Raw genomic sequence first — 18,945 nt, 5'->3', positions numbered from 1 at the left:
CGCCTCCAGTACCACCGCCTCCACCACCAGTAGCACCACCTCCACCCCCCTCTACCCATCCTCCTCCACCCCCACCACCACCACCATGAGCCCCAGAGCAACATTCTCCATCGTCTCGTTCTGTGTGGTCAGACCTATTAAAGTCTCACTGTCAGCTCAACCTGAGCAGAGTATACTTACCCCTAACGCTAACCTTAACCTTAACCCTAACCTTAACCCTGACCTTCCCCCTTTAGGAGGAGGAGGAGGAGGCATAACCCCCAGCGGGGCGAGCCCAGTGTGGTGGAGGTGGGGGCGTTCCTCTCGTTAGGGTAATAGAGCTCTGTTGGAGGAGGTAGAGGCGTTCCTCTCGTTAGGGTAATAGAGCTCTGTTAGAGGAGGTAGAGGCGTTCCTCTCGTTAGGGTAATAGAGCTCTGTTGGAGGAGGAGGGGGCATTCCTCTCGTTAGGGTAATAGAGCTCTGTTAGAGGAGGTGGGGGCGTTCCTCTCGTTAGGGTAATAGAGCTCTGTTGGAGGAGGAGGGGGCATTCCTCTCGTTAGGGTAATAGAGCTCTGTCAGAGGAGGAGGGGGCATTCCTCTCGTTAGGGTAATAGAGCTCTGTTAGAGGAGGTGGGGGCGTTCCTCTCGTTAGGGTAATAGAGCTCTGTTGGAGGAGGGGGCATTCCTCTCGTTAGGGTAATAGAGCTCTGTTGGAGGAGGTGGAGGTATTCCTCTCGTTAGGGTAATAGAGCTCTGTCAGAGGAGGTGGGGGCGGTCCTCTCGTTAGGGTAATAGAGCTCTGTCAGAGGAGGTGGAGGTATTCCTCTCGTTAGGGTAATAGAGCTCTGTCAGAGGAGGAGGGGGCATTCCTCTCGTTAGGGTAATAGAGCTGCTTGTGTTCTAGTCGTCTGGCCCTGAGGTCTCTTCAGCACGCTCCGGGATATGACCTTTATCTCAGTGGGATCCTCAGCGTGTAAAGGCCAGGGGAAGCAGGATTCCTGTCTGCATAACTCTAATGTAGTCTCCGAAAGGGTTCAATCTATTCTTACAAGAATTGACAGCACCGCCTAGCCCCCTGGGAAAACTCCCAGAAACCTCAGCAGGTGGAGGGAAGAATGTGGGAAACATGGAGGGACTTCCCTTCCGGCTGGGCTGTACGTGTCAATATTGTTCCTCTCTATTGAAGAAGTTGTTGTGGTTATTATGGTCTGCAGGTGTCAAACTTTAACCATTGCTCCTCTCTATTGAAGAAGATGCAGTGGTTATTATGGTCTGTTCTCTCTAATGAAGATGTTGTGATTATTATGGTTTGTTTTCTCTGATGAAGATGATGTTGTGGTTATTATGGTCTGTTCTCTCTAATGAATATGTTGTCATGGTTACTATGATGTGCAGGTGCGGCCCGGCTGGTGGGCGGGGCGTCGCCCAGCGGGGGCCGTGTGGAGGTGTACCTGAGCGGCCAGTGGGGGTCTGTGTGTGACACGCACTGGACGGACCGCGACGCCAGCGTCATCTGCAGACAGCTGGGGCTCGGGTGAGGAGCAGGGGGAGGGTGGGAGGGAGTGGAGCGCTGGGGGAGGGTGGGAAGGGGGGAGGGGGGGGGGGGTAAGAGGGTGAGGGACAAGTTTGTTAGAGGGTGAGGAGGGCGAAATTAAGTTAATGGAGAATGTTTGCACCCATCAGAAACTGTACCAACCTGCCTTTTAACATTTAGTCGTTCATCCTTCTCTCTCCCTCTCTCTCTCCCTCTCCCCCACTCCCCCTCTCTCTCTCTCTCTCTCTCTCTCTCTCCCTCTCCCTCTCCCTCTCTCTCTCTCTCTGTCTCTCTCTCTCTCTCTCTCTCTCTCTCTCTCTCTCTCTCTCTCTCTCTCTCTCCCTCCGTCTCTCTCTCTCTCTCTCTCTCTCTCTCTCTCTCTCTCTCTCTCTCTCTCTCTCTCTCTCTCTCTCTCTCTCTCTCTCTCTCTCTCTCTCTCTCTCTCTCTCTCTCTCCCAGGGAGATCGGGACGGCGCTCCAGCACTCCTACTTTGGACCGGGCGTCGGCCTCTACCACTACGAGAGTCTCGGTTGCCGCGGCGACGAGAACACCCTGCTGGCATGTCACACGCGGAAGTTCCAGAGCGGCGACTGCAACCATGGCAACGAGGCGGGCGTGGTCTGCGCTGCACCTGAGGGTGAGAGAGAGAGAGAGAGAGAGAGAGAGAGAGAGAGAGAGAGAGAGAGAGAGAGAGAGAGAGAGAGGGGGAGAGGGAGAGATAGAGAGCGGGGGAGAGAGAGGGGGGGGGAGAGAGGGAGAGAGAGAGAGAGAGAGAGAGGGATGGGCAGAGAGAGAGCGAGCACGCTATTGGGTGGTAAAACATCCCATAATGGATCAAGATAAAGAGGACTTTAGGCTGAATTAATCGAGGTCAATGCACAGGGTGTGTTTCAGTCAGGGACACGTACGCCCACACCTGTGTAAACACCATGACAATGACACAACAACGCTGACAGGATAAGTTACTATACACACATGTCAGAGAGATATTCCTAGTGTGTGCAAACTCACCCGCTAATAAAACACATTCTGATTCTGGTCCGTTAAAGTAGAAGTGTCCCGTACTGCTAGTTGTGTACATATAGTTGTGTATATATAGTTGTGTACGTATAGTTGTTTACAGACAGAGTCTGATGAGATCCAACATAGTATCAGTATTGGAGAAGCTACAAGAGGTACAAGAGGTTTAGTACACAACCGGCCTGTGATCAAAACATTCCCCCCGTCAGCGTCCCTCCTGACTTAGACATCAGGTACCAGTTTGATCTGCTGCCTGTGTGTTCCTGATGAGACCTTTCACACACAAAGTACTTTTGTGATGATATTCACTGGTCTACGTGGATTCAAAGGGCGTAAAATGCTAGATTGTTTACATTTGACGCTAAACCCTCTTTGGCTGAATCGATACAAGGACGTTATTATGACAAATTCTGGTAGCTGATGTTCTAGTGTAGCCCGGGGAGACACCATAAAGGTTTGATCACAGGCCAGCGTTGTCCTTTAAGTGCTGACCTCGTTAAATAACAGGACTGAGTGCAGAATAGCTCCCAGGGCGAAACGAAACTAGATCGATTTTAGCTGAAGGAGAAATCTAAAAGAGAAGTTTGCTGAATGAGGACATATCTAAATGATAAGTTAACTATATAGGAAGTTATCTAAAAGATAAGTTATCTCAAAAGGAAGATATCTTAACGATAAATTCAATATATGGGAAGGTAATTGAATAATAAGTTAGGTAGACAGCAAGGTATCGAAAATATAAGGTAGTTAAAGGGATGGTAGCTTAAAGCTAAATAGTAAGCTATCCGTGCTAACAAAGGCTGACTGGTTGCGTGTTGGCCTGTTTGCGTTGTTTCCCAGGCAACGGGGCCCCCCTGCGGCTGGTGGGGGGTCTGGAGGAGTTCGAGGGCCGGGTGGAGGTGTTCCACGAGGGCCGCTGGGGCAGCGTGTGTGACGACCAGTGGGACGACATCGATGCTGAGGTGGTCTGTCGACAGCTGGGCCTGGGGTGAGCCCCCCTGCTGGGACAGCAGGACACCCTGCAGTAATCCGAGTAAAGGCTGAGTTATGGTTCCACGTCAGCTCAACGCAAGGGCCACGCTTTGACGCAGTCGGGAACCTGTTTTGGTTCTGCGTCGGGTTTTAGTGAGCGGACCAATCACAGCCCTTGCTGCTGCGTCGTCTCTACGCAAGGTTAAAATATTTGAGAGGCGCAAGTCAGGCTCGCAAGGGACCGCAAGAACGTAATGGGTCTGTAAACCCCCTTGCGATGCGTCGACGTGGAACCATAACTGAGCCTTAAATGATGAGTAACAGATGAGTAAAGGACTCTTAGGGATCAGGGAGGCCTAATGCAGATATGTTGGTTCATCTAGACTCTGTATAGCCTCCCCCCTTAACCCCTCTTACGCAGTTATTGTATGTTGTACGTCCTGGCACTAAAAAATAGTACTTAGCATTGTGTAGCATCTTATCCTAGCTATCTTTGTTGTAATGGGTTAACCAAGCGATTGTTAGTGCTTGGCACTTGGTTCTATGAACATCCTTGCTGTACCGACGGCCATATATTATTTATGTTCTGACAAATGTACTTATTGTAAGTCGCTTTGGATAAAAGCGTCTGCTAAATACCCTAAATGTAAATGTTGGGTCCAAAATTCATATATATGATGTAGGCAGAATAGTATTGTTGTTATTGTGTTCAACTCCCGGCCCGAAAAGGTCCTGGGTTCGATTCCCAGTGTTCCAATTCTTCCTCAAGCAAGATGCCTCCTAACCCCTACATGCTCCTTTATGACCCATACCTGAATGGAGCCAGTTCGGACGAACACTTCTCCTAAATTATTAATTGTTGAATAGAAGATAGCCGTGTTGGTAACTTTCAAGATTTGCAGTGATGACATCATACCTGCTTTCTGTTTTGAGGGAGGAATCCCCCTAAGTAGGGAGCTAAACGAGAAGGTTGCTTAAAAGAATGATAGCTTCAGAGAGAAGTTCTACTAATCGTCTCTAACCCTGACTCTAACCCGCCTGAACCCATCAAACAATAGATATAGTTGTTGGATGACAGCTCTGCACTAGCCTGGTCCTACCAGACTCTCGTACACTCATTTTATTTGCACAGAGTCTGGACCCACTCAATTGACTAACGTTAACTCACTTGAAGGCGGGTGTCTGTTGAAGTTTAAAACTATTGGATCTGCCCGGTGCCACTCTGGATATGTCATAACCAGACACCTCCACCGTGCGTGAAGATGTCCATCAACGAGAGATGACTTTAACGTCATTGTTCTCAGCCTCTCCCTCTGTTCGCTGATTGGACGCACAAAATTTGGACAGAGAAAACCCAGGAATATACCGCAAACCCAGACCGCCTGGGTTTGCGGTATATTTTCATATCCCTTCAGTACTACGTCTGGGCCAGACGTAGTACTGAAGGGAAATTAATATTAAGCGGAAGTACTTAGGCGGGCGGAGCCAGGCTAGCTCTGCACCAGGGTGATGCAGTTTTCCAAAACACACCAGCCACGTTCAGTCATACAGCAGACCGTATGTATTATGTATATTCTAAGTCTTGTAGTGCAATAGCGGAATTCTGGTACCACATCTCCAGCTCCAAGAGGGTGTGCCCTTCGCTTGTCACCTGTTGTGAGTGTCTGCAGTAGCTCTCCAGTTCTCTCCAGATGAATCATGCACATAAACACCCCTCTACCACTCCTCCCGTCTCCCTCCCGAGGATGAACCCCTGTCCACTAACCTTCTATGTTCCCGCTATATTTAGAGGTAGAGAGTGTTTTGCTGGGGTAATGCACCCACACAAGAATAGCAGAGGAGATGTTGAATATTTTAGAGCTTCGGGTTTTGGACCATAGTTCGATCAGGGATGGAGAAAGAGGGGAAGGAGAAGGAGAGATAGAGGAAGGGCGGAAGAGGGGGAGAAGGATGTCAAGAAACGGAGGGAGAGTGGGAGGAGGAAGAAGAGGAGGACAGGGGAAGGGCGAGGAAGAAGGAGAGGAAGAAAGTTGGAGAGCAGGAGAGATTGGAGGAGGATGGAGAGTTTGAGGAGGAGGTGGAGGAGGAGGAGAGATAGAGGGGAAGGGATCAAAATGAAGAAAGAATGAGAGAGGAAGGGATGGCGGAGAGATGGATGTAGAGGAGAGAGGATGGTGATGAGATGGAGGTAAGCTGATAGTGGATGACGTTCTGATGTCATCGATGTTGAAGTGGGACACGGGGAGATGGAAAAAAGAAGGAAAATTAATCCATGCAAACTTTCGGTGGTCTTCTGTGGGACTATACATCATTGATTAACATCTGGCTCTGACAGGCCTAGTGCTTGTGTCTGTCGGTTCTTCTGCATATTCAGAGCTGAGATCACATTCCCGTCCAAACGTAAAGACCCGGTTCCCAGAAACCCATACAGTCTCAGGGTCTATCCCATGAGATCAGGTCTGGGCCGGTTCCCAACACAGTTCCCACTCTTAAAGGGGCAGTAGGTAAGAGAGCTTTAACTTCAGTGTATATAATTACATTAGAAATTCCGTGGCCATCCGTCGGCTATGAGTGAGTGACATGCTCTCTGAGAATATCTGTTCTGGTTTACTGCGGCTCTTTTTCGACCATTCACGGCATCTCTTCTCTGATTGGTTCGGGGAATCCGTCGCCTATCAATCAAATGTGCAGAAAATGTAACACTTCTCAAGGGTGGAGAAACGTAGCGAGAGAGCTCTCTCTCATCTCTTTTTGTCTCTCGTTCAATCTCCCTCTCTCTTTCTTTCTCTCTCTCTCTCTCTCTCTCTCTCTCTCTCTCTCTCTCTCTCTCTCTCTCTCTCTCTTTCTTTCTCTCTCTCTCTCTCTCTCTCTCTCTCTCTCTCTCTCTCTCTCTCTCTCTCTCTCTCTCTCTCTCTTTCGTTCTCTCTCTCAACTCATTCCTACAATATTTTTTAAGATAACAGCTCTTAATCAATCCTAGATGATAAATTAAGTAAATAATGATTGCCGTCAATAAAAGTGTGGGTTGTGTGTTCTCCGTAACTCGTCTGCAGCCCCTCCCCCTGCATTTAACCATGTGACTCCTCCTCCCCCAGGGGGGTGCCCAAGTCGTGGAGCTGGGCCCACTTCGGGCAGGGCAGCGGGCCGGTGTTCCTGGACGGGGTCCACTGCACGGGTAACGAGCTGTCCCTGGAGGACTGCCCCCACAACGGATGGAGCCAGCACAACTGTGACCACATGGAGGACGCGGGCGTGTCCTGCAACCCCTACACCGGTCAGAACACGCCTCTGACACGCCTAGGACATGTGCTAGCTCATGTGCTAGGGGTGTCCTAGAACACCTCAGGAACTTGCTGAGAACATGCCGAGAACAAGCCTACTAACTGTCCTGGTCTTACTTTTACCCATCTTATTTATCTGCAAAATGTGTTTAAAACAAAAATAGATTGATTTTAGCTAAAAGGGAAACCCAATAGAGGATGAGAACATATCTTAATGATAAGTTGACCAAAAAGAAAGGTTTCTTAATGAAAAGTTTGCAAAACAGGAAGGCAGCCTGATAGGAAGACGTCTAAAGGATGGGTTAGGAACAAGAACGACACAATTCTAGAATAAAAACACATTCTCCATTCGATTTGAACAAAATATAGAAATGATCTTGCAGACCTTGAAAATACATACTGAACATTATATCTTTGGAGATAGCTATGGCCGGATCGTCTCTACTTGGCGTGATGGCCACAGCTTTATGTGTACACTGGCTGTGATCGGCCCAATTTGATGCTTCCAGACGGAGTGGTGCGCCTTGTGGCAGGAGAAAGCCCCTGGCAGGGCCGGCTGGAGGTCTACCACCAGGGGGACTGGGGCACCGTGTGCGACGACAACTGGACCGAGACCAACGCCCAGGTGGTCTGCAGACAGCTGGGCTTCAGGTGGGTCCACCGACGCAGGACCGGTTCCTCAGAACTGAGGTCAGCTCAGACTCTTCTACAGTAGGCTGAGAGGAGGTCAGCTCAGACCTGAGTAGGCTCAGAGGAGGTCAGCTCTCCTGCAGTAGGCTGAGAGGAGGTCAGCTCAGACCTCAGTAGGCTCAGAGGAGGTCAGCTCAGACCTCAGCAGGCTCAGAGGAGGTCAGCTCAGACCTCAGTAGGCTCAGAGGAGGTCAGCTCAGACCTCAGCAGGCTCAGAGGAGGTCAGCTCAGACCTCTCAGTAGGCTCAGAGGAGGTCAGCTCAGACCTCAGTAGGCTCAGTGGAGGTCAGCTCAGACCTCTCAGTAGGCTCAGTGGAGGTCAGCTCAGACCTCTCAGTAGGCTCAGTGGAGGTCAGCTCAGACCTCTCAGTAGGCTCAGAGGAGGTCAGCTCAGACCTCTCAGTAGGCTCAGTGGAGGCCGGCAGTTATTTTTCTTCTCTCTCTTAATAAGTAATGCAATACTTATTTAGGGCAGTGTTTGGATCACCTCTGTTGCCTACCACATCGGGCATCGCTTCACTAGTATTTATTGGCCAGAGGGAGCGGTTTATAGCTGCCGACCACAGAGCTGTGGAGAACCACTTTTACGTGCTATTCTCCGGTGACAATCAACATGAATCACAAACCGATAGATCACAGCACTTATTTGTTCTTTTCACTGATGCTGCCATGGAAACTAACCACTTAGGAAGCATTCAAACAGAATAGAATGACGCAGGCAGCGATGAAGTACCTTTTGCAGAGAATCTGCTGCTGTGAATGTATATGATAACCTTTTCAATCCAACCCAATGTAGGTGCTTAGAATGCCCCCCTCCTCTCCAGGGTCAAACATCATTTAACTAATCCTGTTTTGGTGGATAAAGACCATTTAAATCTTGTCTGTTTTTCATCATGATCTGAGCCCGAGACCGTGGGTTGGTTTTAAAGTTCATTATGTGAACTCTGCAACGCGGCCTTGTTACTGAGGAACATGTTGCCCTCTCTTTAATAAAAGACAGCAGTAGTAATTTCCTGAACTCCCGTCTGGAATTAATAAAGTTCAGCTATTTTTTATCACCTCGCACAAAACTCTCTAAGTGTCTGGTCGCTCTCTCAAGTATTTTTATATCTCTAGAAAGGGTGGGTAAGAGACAAATGCAATTTCAATTCCTCTATTTGTCTAGCTTATGTTTTGTTTGTTGTTTTTAATTCCCTCTCTCTCTCTCTCTCTCTCTCTCTCTCTATCTCTCCCTTTCTCCTACCCCCTCTCTCTCTCTCTCCCCTCTCTCTCTCTCTCCCCTCTCTCTCTCACTCCCTTCACTCTCTCTTTCCTCTCTCTCTCTCTCTCTCTCTCTCTCTCTCTCTCACTCTCTCTCTCTCTCTCTCTCTCTCTCTCTCTCTCTCTCTCTCTCTCTCTCTCTCTCTCTGCCGCTCCCCAGTGGGCGGGCGGCGGTGGCGCGGGACCGGCAGTATGGCGAGGGGGCGGGTCTGATCCTGCTGGACGAGGTGCAGTGCGGGGGGAAGGAGAGCTCCCTGCTGGCCTGTGGCCACGCCCCCTGGGGGCGCCACGACTGCTCCCACAGCGAGGACGTGGGAGTGACCTGCCAGCCCGCCCCCGAGAACAACGACATGCCCGCCCCCCCCACCCCCACCGGTAGGTCACATGACATGTGTGGGTCACATGACAATGGTAGGTGACATGCTGTAGTAGGTCACATGACACTAGTAGGTAACATGACACGGGCAGGTCACATGACACTGCTAGGTCACATGACACTAGTAGGTAACATGACATGGGAAGGTCACATGAAAATTGGTAGGTCGCATGACACTGGTAGGTCGCATGACACGGGCAGGTCACATGACGCTGGTGGGTCACATGACACTGGTAGGTCACATGATATTGCTAGGTCCCTGGTGTTGATAGTGTAGATGAACCACTACAGTATTATTAACAGTATATGATATCCTCTGCAGACCCCCTGGTGTTGATACTAATATGATGATGAATCTCTACTGTATTAATGTATTAAAACAGCATCATGTTGATATTAACATGAATATGAACCACTACAGTATTAATAGTAGTATGATGTTGATAATAACATGAATGTGAACCACTACAGCATTAATAACAATAATGTTGATACTAACATAAATATGGATCACTACAGCATTAATAACAGTATAATGTTGATACTAACATAAATATGGATCACTACAGTTATAACAGTATGATGTTGATGCAACATGATATGAATCACTACAGTATTAATGACAGTATGATGTTGATGCAACATGATATGAACCACTACAGTATTAATACCGGTATGATGACCCCCCCCTAGGCCCGCTGGTTCGTCTGGTGGCGGGGGAGAGCCGGAGGGAGGGCCGGGTGGAGGTCTTCCTGGGGGGTCAGTGGGGGAGTGTCTGTGATGACGGCTGGAACGACCTCAACGCTGCAGTGGTCTGCAGACAGCTGGGATACATGTGAGCCTGCCTCGCTCTACCGCCGCTCTCTCTGTCACTGTCTGCCTCGCTCTACCGCCGCTCTCTCTGTCACTGTCTGCCTCGCTCTACCTCCTCTCTCTCTGTCACTGTCTGCCTCGCTCTACCTCCTCTCTCTCTGTCACTAACTGCCTCACTCTACCGGCTCTCTCTCTGTCACTATCTGCCTCGCTCTACCGCCTCTCTCTCTGTCACTGTCTGCCTCGCTCTACCTCCTCTCTCTCTGTCACTAACTGCCTCACTCTACCGCCTCTCTCTCGGTCACTGTCTGCCTCACACTACCGCCTCTCTCTCTCTCTGTCACTGTCTGCCTCGCTCTACCGCCTCTCTCTCTCTCTCTCCCTCTCTGTGATTGGTCATCAGCTACCTGCTGTCCCTCGATCAATAAACCATCAGAAGAAACTAGATCAAGAAAATGTAATGCCTTAAAGATTGATTGTGCCTGTCTCTCTTTCTGTCTCTCTATCTCTTTGCCTGTCTCTCCATCTGTCTGTCTCTCTGTCTGTCTGCCCGTCTCTCTCTCTGTCTGTCTCTCTCTCCATCTCTCTGTCTCTCTCTCTCACTCTGTCTGTCTGTCTGTCTGTCTGTCTGTCTGTGTCTCTCGCTGTCTCTGCCTGTCTCTCCCTCTCAATCTGTCTTTCTCTCTCTCTCTGTCTGTCTGCCTGTCTGTCCCTCTGTCTGTCTCTCTATCTGTCTCTCTCTCTCTCTCTGCCTGTCTGTCCCTCTGTCTGGCTCTCTATCTGTCTCTCTCCCCTCTCTGCCTGTCTGTCCCTCTGTCTGTCTCTCTATCTGTCTCTCCCCTCTCTGCCTGTCTGTCCCTCTGTCTGTCTCTCTATCTGTCTCTCTCTCTACTTGGCTCTCCAGGGGCCCAGCGAAGGGCCGCTCGATGGCGTACTTTGGTGAGGGGCATGGCCCGATCCACCTGGACAATGTCAGGTGCTCGGGGGCGGAGTCTTACCTGGGGGCGTGTCCCGCCGAGGGCCAGGGCGACGCCCACAACTGCCGGCACAGCGAGGACGCCGGAGTGATCTGCGACTACAAGGCGGAGCCGGCCGGGATCACCGCGGCAACGCACGCCACCTGCGGCGTCCGGCTCAACAACCAGCGGCGGCGCAGGCGCATCGTGGGAGGAGACAAGTCCCTCAGGTACACACACACACACACACACAAACGCACACACACACACAAACACACTGACACACACATGCAAACACACACTGACACACACACGCACAGGTACAAACACACACACACACACACACTGACAAATACATGCACAAACTGACACACACACACACACACACACACGCACCCACACACACACAGGTACACACACGCACACACACACACACACTGATACACGCACACACTGATACACATACGAACACACACACGCGCACACACAGACGCACACACACACACACACACACACACACACACACAAACAGGTATACACACACAAATGCACACACACACACTAACAGATACACACACAAACACACACACACACACACACACACACACACACACACACACACACACACACACACACACACACACACACACACACACACACACACACACACACACACTGCGTGCTCCATCTGATTGTATTTTGTGCTGCAGGGGAGACTGGCCCTGGCAGGTGTCTCTGTGGCTGAAGTCTCTGTCCAAGGGAAACCATCCCCTGTGCGGAGCCACGCTGATCAACTCCTGTTGGGTCGTCACGGCGGCGCACTGCTTCAAAAGGTAGCGGGCGGCGTCCTCTGGCGGTCAACTGTATGCACTACACTGGATTTAAAAAAAAAGCAATTTCCATTTTATTTAATTAAAAAGATATACACATATACTCAACGACAATGTAACACACATACTTGTCACCAATCTTAATGGATTATTTTTAGATTATTATATTATATTAGATAGTATTGTGTATATGTGTGGTTGTGATTAATCAAATGTATATTCTCACTCTTTTTGTTTTATTATAGTGTTTTTTGTTTGATGACCTTGCATCTGTAACACATTACTTTCTCTTCTAGGATGAAAAAAGTGTGTTCTCTTGGATGATGTGATCTAGGTCTCAGATAATGAGATCTAGGTCTCAGATAATGACTTGTGGTGTCCGTCTGAAACAAGTTACCCATAGCCCATCTAATAAACTGGAACCCCGTTAGCATCGTAGCATTGTTAGCTCCCTCGCTAACTCTTCCCCCTCCTCCCCATAGGTTCGGCAGGGACCCCGCGCGCTACATGCTACGACTAGGCGACTACCACACGGTGGAGCAGGACGACTTCGAGCGAAGCCTGACCCCGGAGCGCATCGTGATCCACAGGAAGTACCTGAGCCAGGGCTGGGAGTACGACATCGCTCTGCTGCGGCTGAAGGGCGAGGAGGGGGGTTGCGTGGCCTCCAACCCCCACACGGGGCCCGTGTGTCTGCCGGCCCCGGGGCCCAAGCTGAGCGCCAAGAGGCCCGCGGCCTGCGTCATCACTGGCTGGGGCATCACAGGTACGGGGGTCTGGGGTGGAGACACGCGGTGGTGGTGGTAATAATGACACATAATTGTGTCATCAACACCGATTATTGATGTTTATTTATGTTTTATCATAAGGATATATACAATGTGATTCACTGAGTTTTAATTGGCTTACGATTTTGATAGTTAACCAGTTTACATTTTTATGTATTTTCTCATTTTTCTATTTTTCTGTTTGAAACATTGTTTAAAACAGTATTTTTTAAACAATGTTTTAAATGTTTTTTAAACAATGTGGCCCAGTGCGCGCACACTGTCCCTTTACGGGCGTAGATCCTAGCCGTGCTCTGATTGGCTCCCTGCGGCTCCTCCCCCCAGACTCGGAGTACTCCCGCACCCTGCTACAGGCCTGGGTCCCCCTGCTGCCGTCCTGGAAGTGCAGGAAGCGCTACGGCGACCGCTTCACCAGCCGCATGATCTGCGCCGGCAGCGTCTCCGAGCACCGCCGCGTCGACAGTTGCCAGGGCGACAGTGGCGGCCCCCTGGTGTGCCAGGGGGAGGGGGGCCAGTGGGCGCTGACGGGGGTCATCTCGTGGGGTCACGGCTGCGGACACCCCTCTTACCCGGGCGTGTACACCCGGGTCAGCCGCTTCCTGCGCTGGATCGACCAGGTGACCGGCAAGCCCTCCAAACACTGAACGCCGCCGCCGCCGCCGCCATGATGACCACGGCGATGGCGGCGTCGCCGTGCGGCGGAGGCGGTAACCGTGGTTACCACGGGACTTCACGGGACGTAGTGGGGGGGGCTGGGGACATGTTTGCGTTTAGGGCTGATCACACTGGTTCTATGTACTGTAGACACCCAGGAAGCAGGTACGCCGTAGGTCTGGGTGCCTCTGGGATTCTGAGGGCACCCAAAGCTAAACAAAGACACTAATTGCGTAACATCTGGCTGATCTGTCATAGGACAGATGTGTATGAAGATATACATGTGAGTATATGGATATGTCTGTCGCCCTGACGGGGGTTCAGATTTTTGGAATGGGGCGTACAGCCGTGACGTGGAGACCCATGGTGTACCCACTACAGTGTGGGCGTCTACACTGAGGTATCACCCGGCCTTGGCAGTATTTACGCGATGCCCGCTCGCTCCATCCATGCCCGGGTATCCTCTCACGTCGCCCATCCTCATGTTGCTCCAGGCCCCGGTACCGTGTCCTGGTAAGCATGCGCCGTTGTTGTCAGTGCTAGAGGCAGGTTACTGTATTTGCTTCTGTGTGGCTCTCTGCATGTGCCATGGAAACATGCCAACACCACCACCACCACCACCACCTCCTCACCAGTAGTGAGACAGTACATGCACTATGGCTGCTCCATGCATCCTTTATAACCCAGTATGGATCCCCATAGTGTTAGCCTGGGGATCAGGGGGGTAAGGGTCTCATCTGACTGACGATGGATGAGGCTTGTCTGTGTTTTGGATTTGTACATATTTGACGATCTGTGCGTGTTATTGTGTTTCCTGAACATTCCTGTTGTGTTGTACACACTTCCACTGCCTTCTCTTCCTGGTTATTCACACCGCCGGTCAAACCGTTCGACCTGAGGACTCACAGGACGGGTCCGGCTGCTGTTGTTTTATTCAATGAGATTAAAGATGCTGATGGTAAGATTTAAGAGTAGAAAGACAGACAGAGAGATAGTAAATGAAGAGTTCAAGATTTTTTAACAAATACAACGCAGAAAATTCAAAACAGTATTCAATGTTCTCAATTCTCCGTAACAATAACAAAACTGCTGACGACCATTTCTCCAAAATGACTCACGAATAATAACAGCTCTCAAATCTTACCTACTTCACCTTTAAGGTTAGCTTAAGGAAATCTTATTTTTTTCATTGTGCTTTTCATTAAGGGGGCCTTCATACGAAAAAAAAAATCATTTTCCAAAAAAGACAAAAGAACTACAATGTGATTATGAACCATCACAGGAGGGAGATGGCCAAGTTCCTACATCGCCAACAATGCATCAGAAGCTGCAGTAATTGTCTTGTTCACGTGCTGGTCTCTCTCTGTATTGTTTACTTGGCTTGAATAAAAGTCCTTCCTTCCTGCCACGTTATGATCTCTGACTTTGGATTAGTTTTAATAGGAAAATACAAATCCATACTGGTTATAGCTAGAACTCTGTGTGTGTGTGTGTGTGTGTGTGTGTGTGTGTGTGTGTGTGTGTGTGTGTGTGTGTGTGTGTGTGTGTGTGTGTGTGTGTGTGTGTGTGTGTGTGTGTGTGTGTGTGTGTGTGCGCAAGCGCATGTGTGATCATACCCATTTTCTTAATGAAGTTGAGGTGTAGCCTGCTACTATTTTTAGTTTTATAGTTTTCTTTATTGAATCTGTGTCAATGAAGCACAACTCCAGCCATACTGGTGGAGCAGTGGGGCGGCATACATAGGACAACAAAGGTTGGGAAACACTTTCCACTTTCCAATAGGTTGATATTCTTCCATGTTAAATAGAAGGTTGATCTCTAATATACAATATTAAACATAACAGTAGTGTCAATGGCCAGTTCAGGGTCCATGTCAGTGTGGACCATAGGATTGTGTACACACGCACACACACACACACACGCACATGTGCGTGCGCACACGCACGCACACACACACACACACGCACACACACACACACACACACACACGCACACACGCACACACGCACACACACACACGCACACACACACACACACACGCCAGCTGCTCTCGCACTGGGCGGAAGTGGTAATCGCTGCTTGGGCCAGGGAGCGGAAGTCGTAATCAGCTGGTGGCGGAGACCTCTGAAGAGGAGCAGCAGCGAGAGACATCTTCACCACCGGTTAACACCGGAGGAGAGAGAGAGATAGAGGGAGAGGGGGAGAGAGAGAGAGAGAGAGAGCGAGATACATAGAGGGAGAGCGAGAGAGAGAGAGAGAGAGAGAGAGAGAGAGAGCGAGATAGAAGGGGGGACTCACTGATCACTTCTGGGGGGCCCCGATTGAACCGAGAAGGCTCTGAAGACAGACCCGGAGACGGCAGAACAGCGACCCGTCCTAATTCGGACTGTAATAACAACGAAAACGACCGTGGATAATTAAGGTGAAAGTAGCGGTGGTTCAGAAACGGCAGAAAAAGGGCTCCTTGATACAAAGACAAGGGGGTCCGACTGACACCACTACGTCCAACCGGGGGTCGGTGAACCGGGAGCCCGGTACCATGAGGAAGTCCGGCCGTGTGAACCCGCCGCGCTGCCGCCAGGTTTGACGGTGATCGGTGTTTTTAAGAGCCGATGTCAACACACACGGAGCCCGGAGGCTAGCTCAGGAGATTAGCATTAGCAGTTAGCCGCTAAGCTAGCGTTAGCATTAGCTTCTCGACAACTCCCTTCAAACCGGGACTCAACGACCCGGGTTCTGTACCCCCACCGACGCGTGTCTGTCTCCGAGGGGACCCCTCACACGGATGTCAGCGGCTGTCATCGCCCGTGTCGGCGGGGACAGCTGCTGTTAGCAGCCCGTGAGACTTGTTAGCTCCAGAGGCTAACGTTAGCTCCCAGCGTTAGCACACTTCCATGGAGTAATTGGCTTTGCTGGGTTATCATATCAGGTGTTTCGGGCTCCTGAACAGGGCTGGACGGGGTCTGGACGTGGTCTGGATGGAGTCTAGATGTTGACAGGCTTAATGAATGAGTGCCGAGGCTTGGAGACAAAGTGTCCCAGTGTGCTGTGAGGGGTGGGGGGGGGGGGGGTGATAAAGTCTCTTATTTTGATATTTTGGACTCCTCGTCGTGGGGCACCGTGTCGTTACCTCCGACCCGATGGGATCGTGATGTTGTCGTCGGTGAAGACTGAATGGAAAGAGTCTCGCTTTGAGTCGGATCATCACCACATCATCACCAAACCGCTGTAGATGAGCTGTCAGCTCACCCTCCGCGGGGGTCCACGGGGCCCGGGGCTTTCACCGCCCTCAGCGGGGCCGTAAGACACACTCCACGGACGCTTGGAACCTTGAGACTCCGTCCGATAAGGACTACCGCTGCTTGTCGATATCTGTGTTTACTATTGGAGATCGGGGATCGATCGTTCCTCCCTCGGTTTCTACCACAACGGGACAACTGTTGAACTGTTATAACAGGTCCCTTTTAAGGTCTGGGGACATTCACCCCGTCCCCCCACAACTTTTGAGGTCTTGGGACTTCCCCCCGGTCCCTTGGCGTAAGGGGCTGAGAGAGGCTGCAGCCGTCCGTGTGTGGGTCAAGCCGCCGTCCGTCATGGAGCTGATGTTCGCCGAGTGGGAGGACGGGGAGAGGTTCTCCTTCGAGGACTCGGACCGGTTCGAGGAGGACTCTCTGTGCTCGTTCATCTCGGAGGCAGAGAGCCTGTGTCAGAACTGGAGGGGCTGGAGGAAGCAGTCGGCCGGGCCAAATTCCCCCACGGTGAAGGTCAAAGGTGACGCTTGGTTTTTGTTTTCTTGTTTAAGTAGAAGGTTGGGTCACTTCTGTTAAGGAGAGACCTGGTCGTGATGATAACATAAGGTTTGTGTCCTAACCTTACCGTTTTGGGGGCGCACAAAGTAAAATATGATTTGAAAAGGGTAAACTAAACAGTCGCTTTATAACTTTAATAATAATTGCGTATAACTTGGATTTTGTATATAATTGGATTCGGTATATTTTGTCAGTTATATTATTACCCTGAAATCTACTTAGTGCTTTCTAGTATATGAATTATCTTTTCTTTATGTATTTTATGTTACGCTAGCATTTTGTTCTACCACAATATTATGCTCTTAACAGGTTGTCACTTGTCGGTGACTTGTCATATTTGTAACACTGTCCAGTCTGACTGTGCTTGAAATAAGAATGTTCCGGGTCATTAATATTAATAACCAGAACTGCTTTACACCCTGGTCTGAGAGGTATTGTCGAGGCAGACCTGAGACTACATTAGATTGAAACGTACTACGTTAAGTAGTACAGTTACCACAAGGCCTCTGTTGACAGTCCTACCCTCCCCCATGCTCTCTTCTCCTAACCCATCCTCCCCCCTGCCAAATGCAGTCCCCCCCCCCCCCCACGGTTTAACAAGTTGGTAGTACATAAGGGACCTAGCCGCTTCATCTCAATAGCAAGGAACAAAATGATCACAACACGGTCTAAGCTCATCACAAGGTTGTAATGGCATCAGGCTAAAATCATTTTCTTTCCCCCTAATCTTCGATAGTTTTATTCGTCATCAGAATTAAAAATGGGGGATTTTGGTCTTTATTTCATGACCATGTCAAACGGCGATATTTAAATATTTCTGAGCCCTATAATGTTGTTACTCTTTGCTAAAATAACAGCATTAAGCTTGATCAGAAGTATTCTGCCCGTCAGTTAGGTTCTGCCTGTCCTGTGGTTTACTGGGAAGGTCAACGTGGAGGGTCTGGGTTATCATGACCATCAGGGTACCGGTGTAGACCGACCAGCAGCAGGTGTCTCCAGCACCGTGCCACCTGGTAGAGGCTCTCGGCAGAGAGGTTTCCCTTTCTCTGCTGAAGTCTCAAGGCCACGACAGGTGTGTGTGTGTGGGCGACGGTCGCGCTGCCTGCATCAGGTACAGGCGTGGGCGAATGTCTGCTTGTGTTATTGTGTGTTCCCGCTGCTGTTGTGTATTCTCTGAAGACATGATCCACCAACGAGCAGAGAGCAGAGCAGGGGTTAGAGACCTTCTCTCCCTCGTCTCATTCATTCCTTCAGCAGAGTGTTTTTACTCCTAGACATTATGTCTGGTGGTTTGGCTGAAAAAGATCATAGGAGGTGTGTGTGTGTGTGTGTGTGTGTGTGTGTGTGTGTGTGTGTGTGTGTGTGTGTGTGTGTGTGTGTGTGTGTGTGTGTGTGTGTGTGTGTGTGTGTGTGTGTGTGTGTGTGTGTGTGTGTGTCCCCCCCAGGAGATGGTGGATCATGGTCTTGTTGGAGAGGGTCCATGTCCAGGTCATCTCAGAGCTTGAGGAGAGGGGCTTGTGTGGACTAGTTTGAAATTAAGCTTTGAGGAGAGGGGGGTTTGGTATATCATGCAGGAAGATGTGTAAGCTTATTTGAGGCCTTCCAGAGAGAAACTGACCCACTGGACGCTGGTTTTAACATATGAAAGGGCTGGAAGGGTTTAGTCTAGGGTGGAATGAAGAAGTGAGTGTTCTTCAGTAGGGCCGACGTTGGAACCGTACCGAATAACGTTCTCAATTGCCTTGGAGGAAAGGACATCGTTGTTCTTTTTTAAAGCTAAAGTTTGCATTGTCTCTCCTCCAAAAGTATCGTCTGTTTCTTTATTCATTTCTACTGTGAATTACCCTTCCTGAATACCGCTTTACAGCTGAGGTGTGTGAATTGTAATTGATGAGGAGGTTCTCAGTTTAAAGATGTCGCTTTGACACCTATTTCAGATGTTCAGCGGTCTATTGATGAGTCCCTCCATACTGATGAATCT

The 18,945-nt window shown here is 49.9% G+C and overlaps 2 protein-coding genes across 7 annotated transcripts in view; both read left to right on the top strand.

The window, feature by feature from the left end:
- si:ch211-51a6.2 (neurotrypsin) overlaps positions 1-14,563 on the top strand; it is a 25,564-nt gene extending 11,001 nt beyond the window's left edge. Inside the window, exons 4-14 of the mRNA XM_030379680.1 lie at positions 1,376-1,514; positions 1,974-2,152; positions 3,376-3,523; positions 6,603-6,781; positions 7,298-7,439; positions 8,899-9,113; positions 9,808-9,949; positions 10,832-11,113; positions 11,594-11,716; positions 12,196-12,479; positions 12,826-14,563. Of these exons, the coding sequence (XP_030235540.1) occupies positions 1,376-1,514; positions 1,974-2,152; positions 3,376-3,523; positions 6,603-6,781; positions 7,298-7,439; positions 8,899-9,113; positions 9,808-9,949; positions 10,832-11,113; positions 11,594-11,716; positions 12,196-12,479; positions 12,826-13,145 (2,153 nt within the window). The 3' untranslated portion in view covers positions 13,146-14,563. The remainder of the gene's footprint in view (positions 1-1,375; positions 1,515-1,973; positions 2,153-3,375; positions 3,524-6,602; positions 6,782-7,297; positions 7,440-8,898; positions 9,114-9,807; positions 9,950-10,831; positions 11,114-11,593; positions 11,717-12,195; positions 12,480-12,825) is intronic.
- Positions 14,564-15,237: 674 nt separating this feature from the next.
- zswim8 (zinc finger, SWIM-type containing 8) overlaps positions 15,238-18,945 on the top strand; it is a 37,715-nt gene continuing 34,007 nt past the window's right edge. For all 6 annotated transcript variants that reach the window (XM_030379653.1, XM_030379651.1, XM_030379648.1 and 3 more), the window contains exon 1: positions 15,238-16,926. In XM_030379653.1, the coding sequence (XP_030235513.1) occupies positions 16,749-16,926 (178 nt within the window). In that variant the 5' untranslated portion in view covers positions 15,238-16,748. The remainder of the gene's footprint in view (positions 16,927-18,945) is intronic.

Source organism: Gadus morhua, chromosome 15, assembly GCF_902167405.1.
Source record: "Gadus morhua chromosome 15, gadMor3.0, whole genome shotgun sequence".
NCBI lineage: Eukaryota > Metazoa > Chordata > Actinopteri > Gadiformes > Gadidae > Gadus > Gadus morhua.
Note: the sequence above shows the minus strand (reverse complement) of the source record. Positions and strands in the feature narration are given on the sequence as shown.